Below are 16003 nucleotides of genomic sequence, written 5' to 3'. Positions count from 1 at the left end.
TGAATACATTAATTGACATTAATTAATGCTAAATTACAAACCTCTGCCAATGGAGTCACATGAAATGTCCGTGAGAATGAAATGGAAAATATCCTTGAGTTAATGTGAACACAGAAAATCTTCCCCAAGGAAAACAGTGAGAACCAGGCACTGCAAGAAGCCTGCTATTCCTTCTTTCTGTCTCCTGTAGCAAACAGAGCTTGTCCTGTTGTGCACATCACAGTGTTTGGCTGTTGGGAGATTACCTTAAGCAATTTCAGCGCTCTGCCCTTTAGTAGTTATTACTGGCATTTTAGAATTGAAGCCATGGAGAATTGCACTGTAAAAGTTTGCAGGAATTGCCTTAGTAAATCTTCATCAATGATACAATCACTGCTGCACAGGCTCCCGTGATCACAGCAGAAATAGGGATAGTCCCCATTCCTCCATTAAAGCAGGATCCAAAAACCTCAGTCGACTCTAATGGATGTCAACCTGGCCTGCTCTTTAAAACCTCTTGTGGAGGAGATTCCTTAATCCCCCAGACTTTTTAACAGCTCAGGGGGCAGTGGGACCATTTCAACTGAGGCTGCTTTGCTGGAGCTCAGGGTTGGCACGTATTTCCCTTTGCTGTGGCAGAGTGCGAGACCCTGCAGGGTTCTGTGTCCAGCTCGGGAGCCCTCAGCACAGGCAGAGCTGTTGGAGCAAGGCCGGAGGAGCCACCAAGATGATCACAGGGCTGAAGCACATCTCCCTGTGAAGGCTGACACTGCTGGGCTTGCTCAGCATGGACAAGAGAAGGTTCCAAGGGGACCTTGTGGTCACCTTTCAGCAGATTTGGGACAAGGAGGGGTCGAGCTGCACCGCGCAGCGCGGTCCCCCGCTTTCCTGGGGAGCAGAAGGCTGAGCAGCTCTGAAAAGAACTTCCCTGAGCTCACAGGAATCCGCAGGCTGGGAATTGTGAGTTCCCTGCCCTCTCGTGGCTAATGTGGAAAAAATCACGTCCTTCTGAATGGAAATATCTTTAATGCTTTGCAGTGAACTGCGACAGTGTTAAAATGTTATAAACAGCAGCGACTAATAATACTTAGCACTTTATATACTCCAAGAACCCTGCTAATGCTGGAGAAAAATCATCCCTCATCGAACTTTCCTGAAGGTTCGTTACCCTGCGTGTCTGTTTCAAGCAGAAGTCAACAGCCCTTAGAAGCAAGGAGAGAAATGTCAAATTATAGATTTGCATTAAAACCAAGATTAAATACAAGATGGTAAAATTCCAGCCATTTCTATTTCAGTGTAAAATCCTATTTCTCTGATCTGAAGGTGGTAATTATATCAAACAAGGGGCTGTGTCTATCCAAAGAAAATGATTAGAAGTACTTCTAACATTAAATAGAACATAGTGCTTCTATCATGTAAGTACTAATGTTAAAAAGCCAAAATTATTCCTTGTGTGGCTCAGGTTTGTCATAAAACACAGTGCAAATTCTTAATGAATCTGGAAGAATCCAAACAGATTACTGAGAATCTGGTTCTGTATTCTAGGATAAATTGTCCCCATGAAGAAATTCAAATTGATTTTCTTTGTGACAGATTATGAGATGAGCACCTTGCAGTGCTTCAGAATAGGAGGTGAGGGCATCCCACATAGTGACAGTATATGAGATGGCTGGCATGGCTGTGAGATAAAGGGCTGTATTTAGGCCATTTAATTTGCAACTACTAAGACTTCTAGTTACAAGAGAGTGTGGAATGATTGCCCAGGTCTGCCAGAGTGCAGCTACCTATGCAGTCGATAGAGAAGTAGGTAAAACCCCTGAACAGGAATTGGTCTGAGATATTTTCCAAGTTGATCTGAATTACTCTACAGAGTGTAAATGCTGTAGGAAATACAGAGGTGCATCATAGAAGGTTCTCCCTTGGTAAAAATATATAGCTCTGATCTAGGGCAGAATGAAAGAAGGCAGGTAAAGAAGGAAGGATATTAAAGGAAGAAAGTAATCAAGGGTGGATTTACAAAGGATGTAGGGGAAAGAAGGGTTGTGTGGTGTTGAATGGATGGTGTCAATTCACTTCACATGAATCTGAGAAGCAAAAGTGCCACCTCAGCAAACAGGTTTATGACAGTAGGAAGAATCTGCACTCAGGATCTCATGTGTATTGTTTTTGTTCTTTTCCTTTCAGATGCCCAATACATCACCTGCAAGATGCAGAACTGCAGTGAAGCCACTCGCAGCAAACCCTTTCCAGGCTACATTGACCATAACTCCCTGATCGTCCAGGGTGATTATGTCTTTGTCCAGGTGCAGAACACCCTCCTCTCTTATTTATTCTATTACTTTATATTATATTATTCTGTCTTCTATTATTTTTTCTTGCATTCCTTTGCATGTGTGTGCATGTGTGTTAGTTTGCAACTGCTCAGACAACACTGGATCCATAAAGGCCCTGAGTGGGTTGTAGCAGTTTGTTACAATGCTAACTGTGTTCCTTTAAACTCTAGTTTCTTGTTGCTGTAGGGCCATAGAGTTCCTGCTTGAAGTATGTTCTCTGTGTGCTGGAGTGCTCTGTGCCACTCCTTACCATCTCATCAGCACTCTGGAATTACTGCTTTAACCCCCAGCTGGAAGTGGTGTCATTCATCTGCTATGACAAGGGAGTAGACCAAAGCTTTTTTGAGTATAAGAGGGAAATAAGAAAGAAGGGAGGGAGTCAGGGAAAGCACCAAAGGAGTAATCAGGCTTTATTGTTATGCCTCAGTTGTGATTACAGTGAAATGGCAGAAGATGGGATGTACTCAGCCAGGCTGTGTTCCAGGTGAGAGCTGGTGAATAGATTTGAACCACTGTGGCTTTCATTAGACTGCTGCCAGTGTCCATTTAATGTCAGCTGAAGAGGAGAAAAATGACAACAGAATTGTAGGGAACGTGGAGGTGAACTGGAGATCATTAGCCCTAAACTGGGCTTTCATATAGTTTATATTTTACTATGCTTGTGAGTGGAGGGAAGAGAGAGGATTTATGTTTTACATTGGGTTAGCTGATTGCTAATTGGCTTCCATTAATGAACTCAGTCTTAAACACCAGTCTAAATAATCCACAAATAAATCTGGCATGTATGCTTCAGAACAGCTTTTGTGCCTAGTGTGTCTGAGGCAGAAGGGAAATGTTTATGTGGCAGGGAAAACAGGGCCGTGCGTCACTGTTCAGCCACACGCTCTCATTCCAGAGAGGCTCTGCGTTTGGGGCTCCTCTGACACAGGAGCTGGGGTGTTTCTTGTTAGCCATCCTGGCTGATGCTGGATCTGGTGTTATCCCTTCTGTTCTTCAGAGGAGGAATGACCCTGTGCCAAGCTGTGGATGCTTGGAGGAATAGATGAACACCCTCCTTCTAGCCTTCCCTTCTTTCCTTGATCTCCATCTGGCTTTTCTGCAACTAAGCCATTTGGAATTAATTAGTAGGCTTAAAAGCACTAAGATAAAGGAATAAACTAAACTTGTTTTATTTACAAACTCACAGTCTCTCATTAAAAAATATTTCTGGCCTTCCTTCCCCTAACTTTTGCCCAGTTCCCTTAAAAAAAATGTTGAAGAGTTTTAGAATGAGAAATAGTGCTTATTTTACTTAATCTGTTATGAATCTGGCTTCTGTGTATCTTGCATTTTAAACTACTGCAGTGCATTTTAAACACTTACTACTAAAGAAAAGTCTTGATAAGCTCAGGTATCGAGCAATTAAAGCAAAGTTCTGCACAGAGAATCCCTTGGAATATTTGTTCTTCAGTATCTTTCATCCAAGGATTTCAAAGTACTTTACAAACATTGATTATACTTCAGCAGCACTGGAAGCCATAAAAAATTGACAGCTTTTTTCTTTCTTTTTCCCTCCTTTAATAGGTGGTAGAAAATGATACCTCACCTTGCTCTAACCCAGCATTTTCAAGGTCTGCCGTCAGTATTTATGCAGTTAAATATACGGCCAGATTCACAGAAATACCAAATTGACCGAGCTTCTCCTGCCCTCCATACCTGTGAATATTTATCTGATCTCATAGCAGATACCTATGATGGCTTGTCCAGGGCCACAGAGGAATCAAAACTGGAAGTAGAAATGAAAACCAAGCCTCATGTCTTCCAATGTGCTGGTCTAATCAACAGCCTACAGATAGCAAAGAACAGAGAGTGGTCTGGTGAGGCACAGGAGAGCTGTGGTATCAAGAGGTGACATAATGGCCCAGCTAAAGTCAAGACTTCACTATTCACAAGTTTTCACACGAGAGTCTAGCCTTTGTCTCTCTTTGCTGAAAATGGGATTTCTCTTGTTTTCTTTTTCAGCCACTGTCAGTTGGATCAATGTTTATTCCTCAGCTGTAACAGCGCTGCAGTTTAAGCTATTGCCACCACACTGTGGTATTTCTCTTAACAGCTTTTGTTTGATATTCTTTCTGGTAATAAAAAAAAAATTATGATAACTTTCCTGCTTCTCTTGTAGCTGACATCAGGAGGAAGACCACATTATTACGTTTCTTATAGGAGGAGCCCATTTGCACAAATGAAGCTGCCAAAGTACTCCTTGCCCAAGGTAGGTTGCTGCTGCTAGAACCCCCATATGAGCCTACAGATATTTGGGTTGCATAGAAGATCTTGAGTCCAACACAAGTAACTGCAAGATGACATGCAGTGAGTGAAAACAGTATTCTTCCTTAACAGAACTTTTATGAGCAAGAAAGGACTAACAGTGCTAAGCAAAATTCAGCACTTTGGCTAGTCAAGGACATGAGCATGAAATGTAGACAGATACCACAGCCCATGAAAATTACCATTTCTTTATGCTTAATTAATTAAGTTTTGGAAGTTGGAGGGGATTCTCTTCTTCTTTTTTTTTTTTTTTTTTTTTTTTTTTTTTTTTTTTTGTCTCAGAATTCCCCTCTCCTCTCACTGTCTTGTGTGGGTTGCATTTTGTGCTTTGCCTCATTAGTAGATTTTAATGTGAACCAAGCAGAAAGATGTCTCTGTGTGCCTGCTCTTTCTCTGGTCTAATTAACAATGGTGACTTAGCACTGGAGATTGAAAGGATATTTCTGCCTTCTGAAGCTGAATATTTTGAAAGACCTATATAAAATGTTAGCTTCATTTTGAAGAAACTGCCAATTTGCAGATGGTATCCTAATAGGTTCTTAACAAAGATAGAGGACTTTTTTTTTGGCCTTTTCATTCTTGATATAGTCTGTCTTAAATGAGATTTAAGCTGAAAGCTAGAAAATGATCTTAGGGATTCTATATGAGGTCTAAGATCAGAAGACAAATACATTTCCAGAAACTAGGCAGGAATTGTCAAAAGAAAAAAAAAAAAAAAAAAAAAAAAAAGAAAGTGCAAGGTCAGATTTTGTAGGTGGAAATGTTCAAAGGGATAACATGGCTAATTTCACAACAGTCTGTCTTTGATTCCTCTACCAAAAAGACCTGTTTACAGTGGATTGACTGGGTGACCTTCGTATAAACAGACTGCAGCTCAAACCCAGCCTTTTGGTGCCTCACCTTCCCTGTGCTGCTGTTGGGGCATTTACTCCTGTTCACAGCACTGGAACCCAGCTTGCAGGATAGTGAGAAACACACCAGAAGCCATGAGACCTTAGCTCTGGCACAGGAGACCTGTGGTCTGCCTCAGAATTTTCAGTCACATTTTAAGATAGGTTGCTTTGAAACATCCTGCCCAAGCAAGAGAAGTTACTCTGTAAATTCAGATCAGATTTCAATAGGTGTTATTTGAAAGAGCTCTTAGCAATGGAGTTGCATTTTAGCATGGTTGTTGTAAAAGCCAAATAAAAATTGTTATTTACAGCCAATTCAGAGTATCTGTAGAGACACTGCTTTAAACTTATTGTGTCCTTTAGCCCACACTTATTTTTTGTCCACCTTCTCAAAGAAATTACTGGAAATCCAGGGAAGATGCACTAGAGTTAAATTACAATGTGTTCCAGAGAACAGGAATTGGAGAAATATATTAATGTTATTTGACCCAAAGAATGATGCTTTGTCACAATCTCAGAATATCTTCAAGGCCTGAAGAGCTGCATATGGCTTGGAAGGAGCTGCAGTGGAACTGTGGCTGTCTCAGAGGCTGCCACCAAAGCAAAATAGGCACTTGTATGAAAAATGCACAGAGAGTTATATTATTCAAGAAACTGGAACATACAGCTTCTTTTATGCCCAAATTCTCTTTCATCTCCTTCAGCTAAGAAAGAGGGGCCAAATATGGTAAACAGTACTAAGTGACTTCTGGAATTGAAGATGGAAATATCAAGCTTTTTGTCTCTGCGTGTCACTCTTCCTGAACTGGAGGCGTGTGAGGGCAGGCAGCCTTGGCAGGTGAAGCTGCTGCTCAGGCAGGATGGCCTACAGCAAATCAAACTAAAATATTATTCTAGTTGACATTAACAGCCTTGCAGTTACTTTGATTAAAAGACTAAATAAACTTAAAACTCTGTTCCATTCAGGCAAATGCCTGCATATGTGCATACTGCTTGTGTTAAGCCTGTAAATAGTCTTTATTGAGATCTCTTAATTGTTGCAGTGATATTGCTCTGTGGGTTGATGCTGCTTGTTCTGTACCACAGCACCACAGTATGGGCTGTGTCACACAATAGTGTCACTCATGTTATTCACACAGGGTGCATTTACTCCAGTTTAGACCAATGCACTGGGCAGACATTTGAGAATACTGAAGCACTTCAAGCAATTTCTCTTTTAAAAACACCTGTCTTAACTGGTATTGGGTTGAATAGTGATGGGATGGGTGCATCTGGTACCTCTGTTCATCACCTGCTTTCAACCTCAGGATGTACATCCTGATGGAAGAAGCAATAAAAATAAATACATAAGAATACAAACGTATAATACAGATCTTAAAAGAGCTGACAGACACAGTAATTTCACATAAGGCAAAGACAAGAACCAGCATCTTCACAGACATTTCATAGAATATTCTAAGTTGGAAGGGACCTACCTACAAGGATCATCAAGTCTTAAGTAAAGGGCCCATATGGGGATTGATCCCACAACCTTGTTGTTATTGAACCCGTGCTCTGCCCAGCTGAGCTGGCAGAATAAAACTGACATTACACATCCCTGCTACTTACTCTGCCAGGAAAAAAGAAATTAATCCCCACCCTGAAAAAAAAAAACAACCATAATATGATATGCTGATTAATTTTAATTTTCCCAATGTGGAAATGAAGAAATTCCAGATGCTGGTCCAAGATCTGTTTGATGCCCATATACTAATGCTTTTCTATCAAAGCTGTGCATCATTGCTGCATCTATTGGACAAGGCCATATTAAGAGGAATAGTTAATTTATCCCCAAAGGCACCCAGCTGGAATGCTATCTTTTTAGACTTTCTACATTATGTATATTATGCCAATTCCATCTCAATCTCTGCTTCCTTAGGCTTAAATTTCTTCAGCCTTACTGGAATCTTCTTTAGACTTCCATCTTACAGCATGCTCTGATCAAATGCAGGAAGCATCTAGCAAATAAATTAACTCATTTCCTTCTTCAGCATTTGTGAAATTGCCTTTAGTTTCCTCTGGTGTTGATCAAAATATCTTTTTAGTCCTCTCCCCCAGTTTTTACAGAACTATTGAATGAAATGGTAAGGTAATGAAAAAATACATTCACCAGGCAAAGCAAGTTTTACTTTCTGTGTTTGAATGGAGAGGCCTGCCCATGTGTGCCCACATGCAGAAATTAACACTTGTGATTAGAGCTGTGCTGGCCAATGTTGCCTGGAGCACACTGGGAACACCTGCTGATGTAGATCTACCCGCAGATTGAACCAGGGTGACAGTCTGAAAAGAGGAGCCACAGACAAACAGCTGTGGCTGTAACTCCTACTGGCACAGCTGGAGCTGAGAGAGGATGTCTGTTCACCACCAAAATTAGTAGGACTCAGTGGGACTTACATTACTTTTCCTATTGCCTCGGGAATTATGCCAATCTGTTCCTTCACAAAATGAGCCCATCTTCTGGGACATGAATTTCTCCAATGCAAAGAAAGTAAATCAAGTGCATATGCATCTACTCTGTATTCAGATCCAGATCTGGATGAACAAGTAACTGTTCTGAATCTTAACTCCATGGTGAATCCACTTTCATATTTATAGATCAAATTTCTTCATTATATTACTTTTTTATTTTTACATTACAAGACTTCATCTGAAAGTATTAATCCTCCCTAAAAAGCCACCAGACACTGAATTTTCAAAGGCTATTATTAGCAGAAGGGAGAAGTAGCATCTGCTTCCAAAGAGTATATTTTCTGATAAAGTTCTCAGTTTTGCATATAGAAAATCCTGGCTGAGATTCATGGAAGCAGAATAACTTTGGGATATCTTCCCAAAGCAGACTGAACAGCTGAGTCTTCTGGGAATCACCTGGTGCTAAGAAATCTCCAGGAAAGGAGGTAGGAAATTTCTTTTCCTACCTTTACAGATTTTTATAGCACCAAAGAACTTGGGGTGTCTGTGCTGGGCAGATAGAGCCTGGGAATTTCATTATAATAATCTCTCTCTTGGTGGCTTTTTCCATGGTAATGGAAAATAAAATAAAATGGGTAATAATTTCTCCAGGCATTGAAAGATGAGATCAGGTTCAATAGTTCCTGTTTTTTCTTCACTTATGCAATCTTATCATCATTGCTTCCTGCCTGCTGTAATGCAGAGAAGAAACAGAGTAAAACAAAACCTCACTCAAAGTGCTAGTGATCTAACTACATATCTGTTCTTTATATCTAGTGAGGATTAGGGTTGATTTTCTGTTTTATTTCTTGGGGTGTGCTGTTCAGTATAGTGGTCCAGGGCTTTGGCTCCAGCCACATTGCCATTAGAGACAGTAGATAACAGCAGATGTTTTCTCATTAGTTCCTACTTGTATCAGGTCCTGAGCATATTTGGCTTCTGAATGCTGGGCAAGAAGCAGATGTTTCTGATAGTGGTCTTTTTTTTTTTTTTTTTTTTTTTAAAAACTCCTACATTTTTAATATCTGCGATTCCATAGTCATGAGTGGAATCACTCAGATACTAAATGGAAAAAAAAAACCCCAACAAAACCCAAAAAACAAACAAACAAACAAAACCCTAAAAATAAACAACCCTTCCTATTCACCAGACAAAATATTCATTAAAATGAAGGTGTTGGTAAGGGGACCAAAAGTGCTGCTGTATAATGCTGTAGTGCCAATGTAAATGTTCGATTAACACCTCATCAGTTAATTACTACTTTGAAAATTGGCAGAAGAGAGCTGGTGTGAAATATTCGTGGATGGAATTACTTGCTTGCAGTGGCTGTGGACCATAAAATAGTAAAATGCCACAGTATTGTCTACTGAGTTCCCGATTAAACCCCAGCCTAAATATATCCCTTGCTCCTCCCCAGTTACTTTGGTGCCATTGGAAGTGGCAGCACAGAGCCCCCCGGGGTAACCTGCCTCTCTTTTCTTTCTGCAGGACATGCATGTGATCAGCACAGATGAGAATCAGGTGTTTGCAGCTGTTCAGGAGTGGAACCAGAACGACACGTACAATCTGTACATCTCTGACACCCGAGGGGTCTACTTCACCCTGGCCTTGGAAAATGTCAAGAGTAGTCAAGGGCTGGAGGGGAATGTGATGATTGACCTCTATGAGGTATGTCAGAACTCCAGACATCTCATTGCTATCTCAGGAGCTCGCATGATGCCAGTTCCCTCCTTGCACATCACTCTCATAAAATGCATGTGAACAGCAAAGCCAACAAATTACTAAAACACAGAGTTTTACCCTCCTAGATTTACTGCTGTATTCACCAGTAGGTTCTCAGGTGAGGAACAGCTCATGACTCTTTCATGTTTAGAAAATATTTCATTCAGTTGCTAAGAAGAGCTGTGTCTGTCAGCCAAAATCCTGCTTGGACCCATGTTGCCTCTATGGCTCTGAAAACTCCCAACAGGCTCAATAGTATCATTCTCCAATTTTGGTGCATTTCTGGCAATCTAATCTCTTGTTTTAGAGGAGATTGCAGTTTTCAGCTGTCCTTGTCACCTTTTTCAGCTTGGACTATTCTGGAAGCCTAAGTGGTTACAGATATGCCCTCTTGGGCTATCCCATGTGCATGGAGACTCTCACACCTCATTTTGATGCCCTCTTTACCCTGAGCCTTTTTCTGAACGAGTGTGCTCTGTTTAAGCACAGGGTAAAAAGGCCAATTTTCATTGTCTTCTGACAATGATCCCAAGAGTAGGACTTCTAATGTGCCCTTGTCCATCTCTTGCTCTCCTGCCTGTTTTCCCTCTGGAGACAAGCACTCAGCTGAGGAGAAATTCAATCCTCAGCTGCCATTCTGAGGGCCAGGTTCTGTTTTCAGGTCTCCTTCAGGGCATTTTCTGACCATTTAGAATAAAGGTCTTAAAGTAGATCTGAGTGCCTTTGAGGATGATGTCGCTTCCTGTATTTCCCCATCACTGTCTCAGTATTAGCTCTGCTCTGTAGTTTTCCTTCAGCTGCCCGCTGCTTGGAAATCACCTTGCATTTTCCAGAGATCCCAAGAGTTATACATCAGTGCAGATGGACTGGAGGAGGATGGGCACTGCCATTTCAGTCATTTGGACATTTTTTACTATTAATCTCTCTGCAGTGCTGGCAGCCCATGGAAAAACTGTTGCCTCTTATTACTGTCAGCTGGGGAAGCAGATTTGCTGCATTATGTAAAGGTGTCCTACATCCCACGGGGTAAAGAAAATCTTTTGTTTTGTTTTATTCATCTGACACCACACAGCAACCTGGATTGAAATTGATGGAATCAGACTTACAGCATCATATCTGCTGATTGTCTAGATAGAAGGAATATTGGCTGACATGGGACCTGGCACAAGCCTTCCTTTCAGTTTGATGTTCTTGCTGGAAGAGAACAGAGCCAGCCAGCATGGTTCTCTGAGTCAGATTGTTATAGTGATCTTGGGGAAAATGGAGAGGAAGGCAAGAGAAGGAGAAAAATCCATATAGAAATTAAAAGTAAGTGGAGAAATTGCCAAATGAGTCCTTCTCTGGTGGCAGCACTATATTTAAAAAAGCATCATCATTAGGGAAGATGTCAGAGAAAGGCCTGTTTAATGTGCAGGTGTCTGTGTGCATGTTTTTCAGGTGTTAGAAGTAAGTTCTTCTGGTTGCATTGCAGTGGACATGTTTGTATGTGTAATTCCTTAATTGATTCTAAATCAAGGATAAATCTCTCAATGCTGCTAAGCAGGGAATTGCTGGGTACAAAGCAAAAATAAAAATTCTTTCATGGTGTCTCCTTGAGTTCACAAAAAGTCTGTCCTAGTGACCACCTCCTAAACTGAGGGAAGAGCTAAATCACTGACCACTGTGTCTGAGTGCCCTTTCTAGTTCCTGTGTCTGCCCAGGCTCTGTTGGGATGGTCCACAGCAAGACAGTCCTGCCTGTGACAATCCATGACTGAGGTGATAACAGACTGTGAGGAGGTGTGTCTGTAGCTATGGTATATGTGCCTGCCACTCTGGAACTTACTTTTTTCTAGCAGTATGTATGTTGGCTGAGAAGTATGTTTGATGTATGAAGGTGGTGATGGGGAGTGAAAAAATGTCCTAAGAGTTGTGTGCTCAAGTGTCTTGTATGGATCTTTCTGAAGCTGTAGAGCAGCATTAGTATCTGCACACAAAGCATTCAGGGTGGTGAAGATTCTACAATTCCTCTGGGGGAGCTGATGGAGTGCTTTCCTCTCTGACCACTGGCAGTCATGCACTGACTTGCCTGGGTCTTTCTCTGCAATGACTGTGTGAGCAGCAGCAGAACAGCTCCCTGTGTGTGTCAGGGTTGTATGTGCAACTGGTCTGTCTTTTTCTCCTGAGAGTACAAAAGCATGTGTGTGCAGTCTTTTTTTAAGACAAAGCTGTCCAAGACTGACAGAATAACTTTGCTTTCTTAGGAAAGGATTCTGAATCCCAGCCCATGACTAGAATCATAAAAAGAAAAAAAAAAAAATCAGGATTTCAGAACACTTTTATTGCTTAATATATAAAGTGCTCTTTAATAATTTATAGCCAGTGTTTCGCAGGGACTATATAATAGAACAATTTTGGGATGGCAACAAAGCAAGGTACAACTGCAACTATAGGCTCTAGCCTCTGGTAGTAAAGGCAGAACTATGTTATTTTTCCATCCCTGTCTATTCATGCAATGTCACTGTGAGACCAGAGTACCCTTGTCTTTTCAGGGTGCCTTTCTGCTACAACAAAGAAATCCTGAATACTTAGTTGGGTGGGATCAAACAATCCAGCTGAGAAATTGAAAAGGTTATCTTTTTTTGTGCTTATATCAACAATGAATTAGTTAACTATTTAATTTAAAGACTATTGCCCTTTATAGCAAGCCATGTCAAAGTCTTTATGAACTTCAAATGGAATTCAGGAAGATGCTATTTGAATGACTAAGTACATCACTGTGCTGTACCAAAGCACTGTACACAAGTAGTTCACAGCACAGGATTTAAAGTGCAATAAGGTCCTGTTCACTGGTATCTGTAGCATTCAAATCCAGCCACATAATTAAATGGGTTGAGCTGGAAAAAGCCCTGAATATGCTGTGTAACTGTTTGCTATGCCATGTCATTTGATCTCTGTGAATAAAAACTCTTGATGAATGATTCTGTCTGCTAATTCTACATCATAAGCAGAGGTGAGGTGGATGACTGAACAGGCTTGCTGGAAACCAAAAAGTTTCTCACTTTCCCCCTCCTTCTCCTGATTTCACTTCCCTTTTTATTGCGGCACTCAGGTTGCAGAATGACAGCCTAACAAATTCATTCGCAAGCTGCAGCAGCTATTGGGCTATTGATTTTCGGTGTGCTGAGAAGATGGGAACATTCTGCAGTGTGAGTTGTGGTTTGAGGTTGATTCTTTTTTTCTCCTCACTAAGATACTTTTAGGCTTGGTTCCAATGTGAATCTGTTAGCATCATGTCTTTGCAAAATTCTCCTGCAGGTCTGTGGATTTAAACTGTTGGGTAAAAACACCAGGAAAAAGTAAAAGGATGAAGACCTCATTGCCAGCTCTGTAGCTAGCATTCTGTATGGCCTTGCTTGAGTCACCAGTTCTTTGTTTTCTTCAAAGTACAAAACTGTAACAAAAATACTTCTGTGCCCCAAGTTATCCTGTTGAAACACTGATAATTATTGTTTTGAAACACATTGAGATCCTTAGATGAAAGGCCTGAAGAAGGATGGATGAGAATAGAAACATTGAATTGCAAGTTTGTGTGTGTGTGTTGCTGTTTTCTTCACAAGGCCAAAATGGCTGCTGTTTCCTGCTGCTGCTGTGCAAGACAAAAATAATTGCCTGTACATGTTTCATCTTTCAGGGGGAAGGATGCCTACACAGTTGAGAGGTTGTCACTTTACAGATAATGCTACTGACATCTTCCCATGTTCCCATAATGATTCTGAAATACAAAATTTCTCTCCCATTTGTCATCTTTGCACCCGTGATGGCTTTATCTCTTCCCCAGCATCCCAGCTTGCCTTTGATGTACACTGGCAATTCTGGCCCTGACACTGACCACACTGACAGAGCCATCAGAGCCCTGGTGGGTTTGACAGAGAAAAAAGGATGTGCACAGAACCTGCATGGACTTGATCTATTTTTCAGCCATGTCAATTTTTCCTAGGTAGCAGGGATAAAGGGAATGTTCTTGGCTAACAAGAAGATTGACAACCAAGTGAAAACTTTCATCACCTACAACAAAGGGAGAGACTGGAGTTTGTTGCAGGCTCCACACACGGATCTGAGGGGAAATCCCATTCACTGTCTCCTAGTAAGTACCTGAGGGGGGAATTTGGGGGGTGGTTATACCCCAGAATAATCTTTTTCTACCAGGTAACACAACAAAAAGAGGGCAGCTCCCCTCTCTGTGCAGTGTGTCTCATGGAGTGCAGTGCTTCAGGCTTGGGCTGCCAGGGGTTATTGCATTGTATTTTAGGTTAATTTAATTTAATTTCTGGAACAAATTGTGGATCAGCTGCCTTCTGCAGAAGTGTTGTGTCCCCTAGAAGAGCAGGGGAAGCTGGATGCTGTGTCTGGCAGTCAGTTCTCTGGACACTAGATGGGAGGCAAGAGCTGCTGTAGCTCAGAACTCTGAGAGGCACAGTAACTGGAAACTGGCTCCAAGCAAAAGAGAGCTGGGATTGCTTTCAGGCTGCTCTGTTGTCATTAATATTTATCAAAATTCATCATTTTCTCTTTGAGCTTGTAAGTGGGAATCAACACATTCATCCAAATATATGTCCAGCTTTGTGTTGTGTAAATTGTATCTATTTCTGTGCTTACTGATATAGATCCACATATAGCTAAGTCTTTAATCATCATTATATGCAAACAGTTTCCAAGAGGGAAAGTGAAATATAAGTAATGTGAATAGAATTGGAGACCTCTGTGAAGTTAGAGAGCTTAAACTGATCTTGACATATTTTTCAGCTGATACCATCTATTCATAGTAGTGGGATAATACTCAGAACCCCTGTATTTGGGATTTTCAATAGCTTTCATATTATACTAATTCTAATATGGTTCCAGGCAGAATCAGGGGCACTATTTAGATTGCTCTTACCTCTCCTGTCCTGTACTTGCATGCTGTTTTCCATCTAATTAAAAAAAAAAAAAAAAAAAGCTTCTCCTTTTGAGGCATTGGAATCTGAATCAGCATTATATTTTGTAGTTGAATGATACACTAATCTCTTAACTGAATGTCATGCACTATTGAAACAGCAAAGAATAAATATTTGCAGCTGTTCAAATAATTGATTTTTTGATGGAGCCAAAATGTAAGTCCTTTTCTGTCCAGTTTGGAAAAAATAAATAGGAAAGACTAGGGGTAAAATAACTCTTTTGAGTTGTTTCACAGCATGGCTAAATTTGTTTGGGTTTGTTTTCTTCCAATTTTTTAAAAAATTGTAAGTGAATTTTTAATTAGATGTTTCTATGAGGTGAGAACAAAAAAAGTTGGCATGCAAAGAGCTTTTCAGGCGTAAAGCAATTCAGTTCTTTGGAAGGGGCTATGTAAAGAAACCTTTGTGTTTCAAATAGATTGTGTAATCTAGTTTTAACTCAAGTGAACATATTCAGTAAAAAAAAAAAAGACATTTTGACCCTCTCAAATTATAACCAATTTAATCAGAAACTCAAGATTCTTCTTATACAATATGATAGTATAATATTCTAGGGGCCTGGCAAGGCAGAAGGACAAAAGAATAGCACACAGGCAAGTAAAATAATAAAAGTAGACTTTATTCTTTTCCCATAAATTTGAAGTTAGAGTTCTGAGAGGTCTTTCCTGGTATTTTTGTGCACTGGTCATGCAAAGTCTGACTTACCACTCAGGTTGTAAGTGTGTGGCCCTTATGGAACAGTTCTTTGCAGGAATTGGGTATTTATATACAAGGCTATACCTGCCACTGTAGTTGCCATTGTGTAATGGAAGGGGTCATATATCTGTGTGTGAAACAGAAATGGACAGGTCTTGTGTGGGGAGAGAGAGCTATGGCTCCCTTTAAGCCTTCCCATCCATACTGAATCTGCTGCTATATCCATGGGCACCAGAGAATACCATAAACTTCATTTTAAACTTCAGATATGCCTGAACAAGCTGGATTCCCTCAAGGGGATAAATTTGAACAAGCCAGACAAAGGGTCAAGAGGAGGAGCAGAAAGTATGGGAACTTTTAGGGACACAGTGAGAACTGTCCTAGACAAGCTCATGGCTCTCTGGGGATAGCATTTACATCCTTGGATCTCCACTGTGCATAAACCACTGTTTAAACATTAGTTTGTTTTTATTTTGCACTCTGTGCAACCATGTACTTGCTCTGAGAATTACTTCCACCTGTGCAAGCTCAGTGGATGTTTGTCATGCTGTTTACATTTCTTAAGTGCTCTGTGACTTGAGCTAGAGTGTAGGAATTGTTCTGTGATTTCGGGG

The 16003-nt window shown here is 40.7% G+C and overlaps 1 protein-coding gene across 3 annotated transcripts in view; it reads left to right on the top strand.

The window, feature by feature from the left end:
• LOC100226716 (VPS10 domain-containing receptor SorCS1) overlaps nucleotides 1–16003 on the top strand; it is a 258047-nt gene that overhangs the window by 186648 nt on the left and 55396 nt on the right. For all 3 annotated transcript variants that reach the window (XM_030276370.4, XM_041717188.2, XM_030276368.4), the window contains exons 7-10: nucleotides 2164–2282; nucleotides 4471–4560; nucleotides 9485–9664; nucleotides 13697–13843. In XM_030276370.4, the coding sequence (XP_030132230.4) occupies nucleotides 2164–2282; nucleotides 4471–4560; nucleotides 9485–9664; nucleotides 13697–13843 (536 nt within the window). The remainder of the gene's footprint in view (nucleotides 1–2163; nucleotides 2283–4470; nucleotides 4561–9484; nucleotides 9665–13696; nucleotides 13844–16003) is intronic.

Source organism: Taeniopygia guttata, chromosome 6 (genome assembly GCF_048771995.1).
Source record: "Taeniopygia guttata chromosome 6, bTaeGut7.mat, whole genome shotgun sequence".
Classification (NCBI taxonomy): Eukaryota; Metazoa; Chordata; class Aves; order Passeriformes; family Estrildidae; genus Taeniopygia; species Taeniopygia guttata.
The sequence above is the reverse complement of the archived record's forward strand: the minus strand, read 5'-3'. Positions and strand labels throughout refer to the sequence as shown.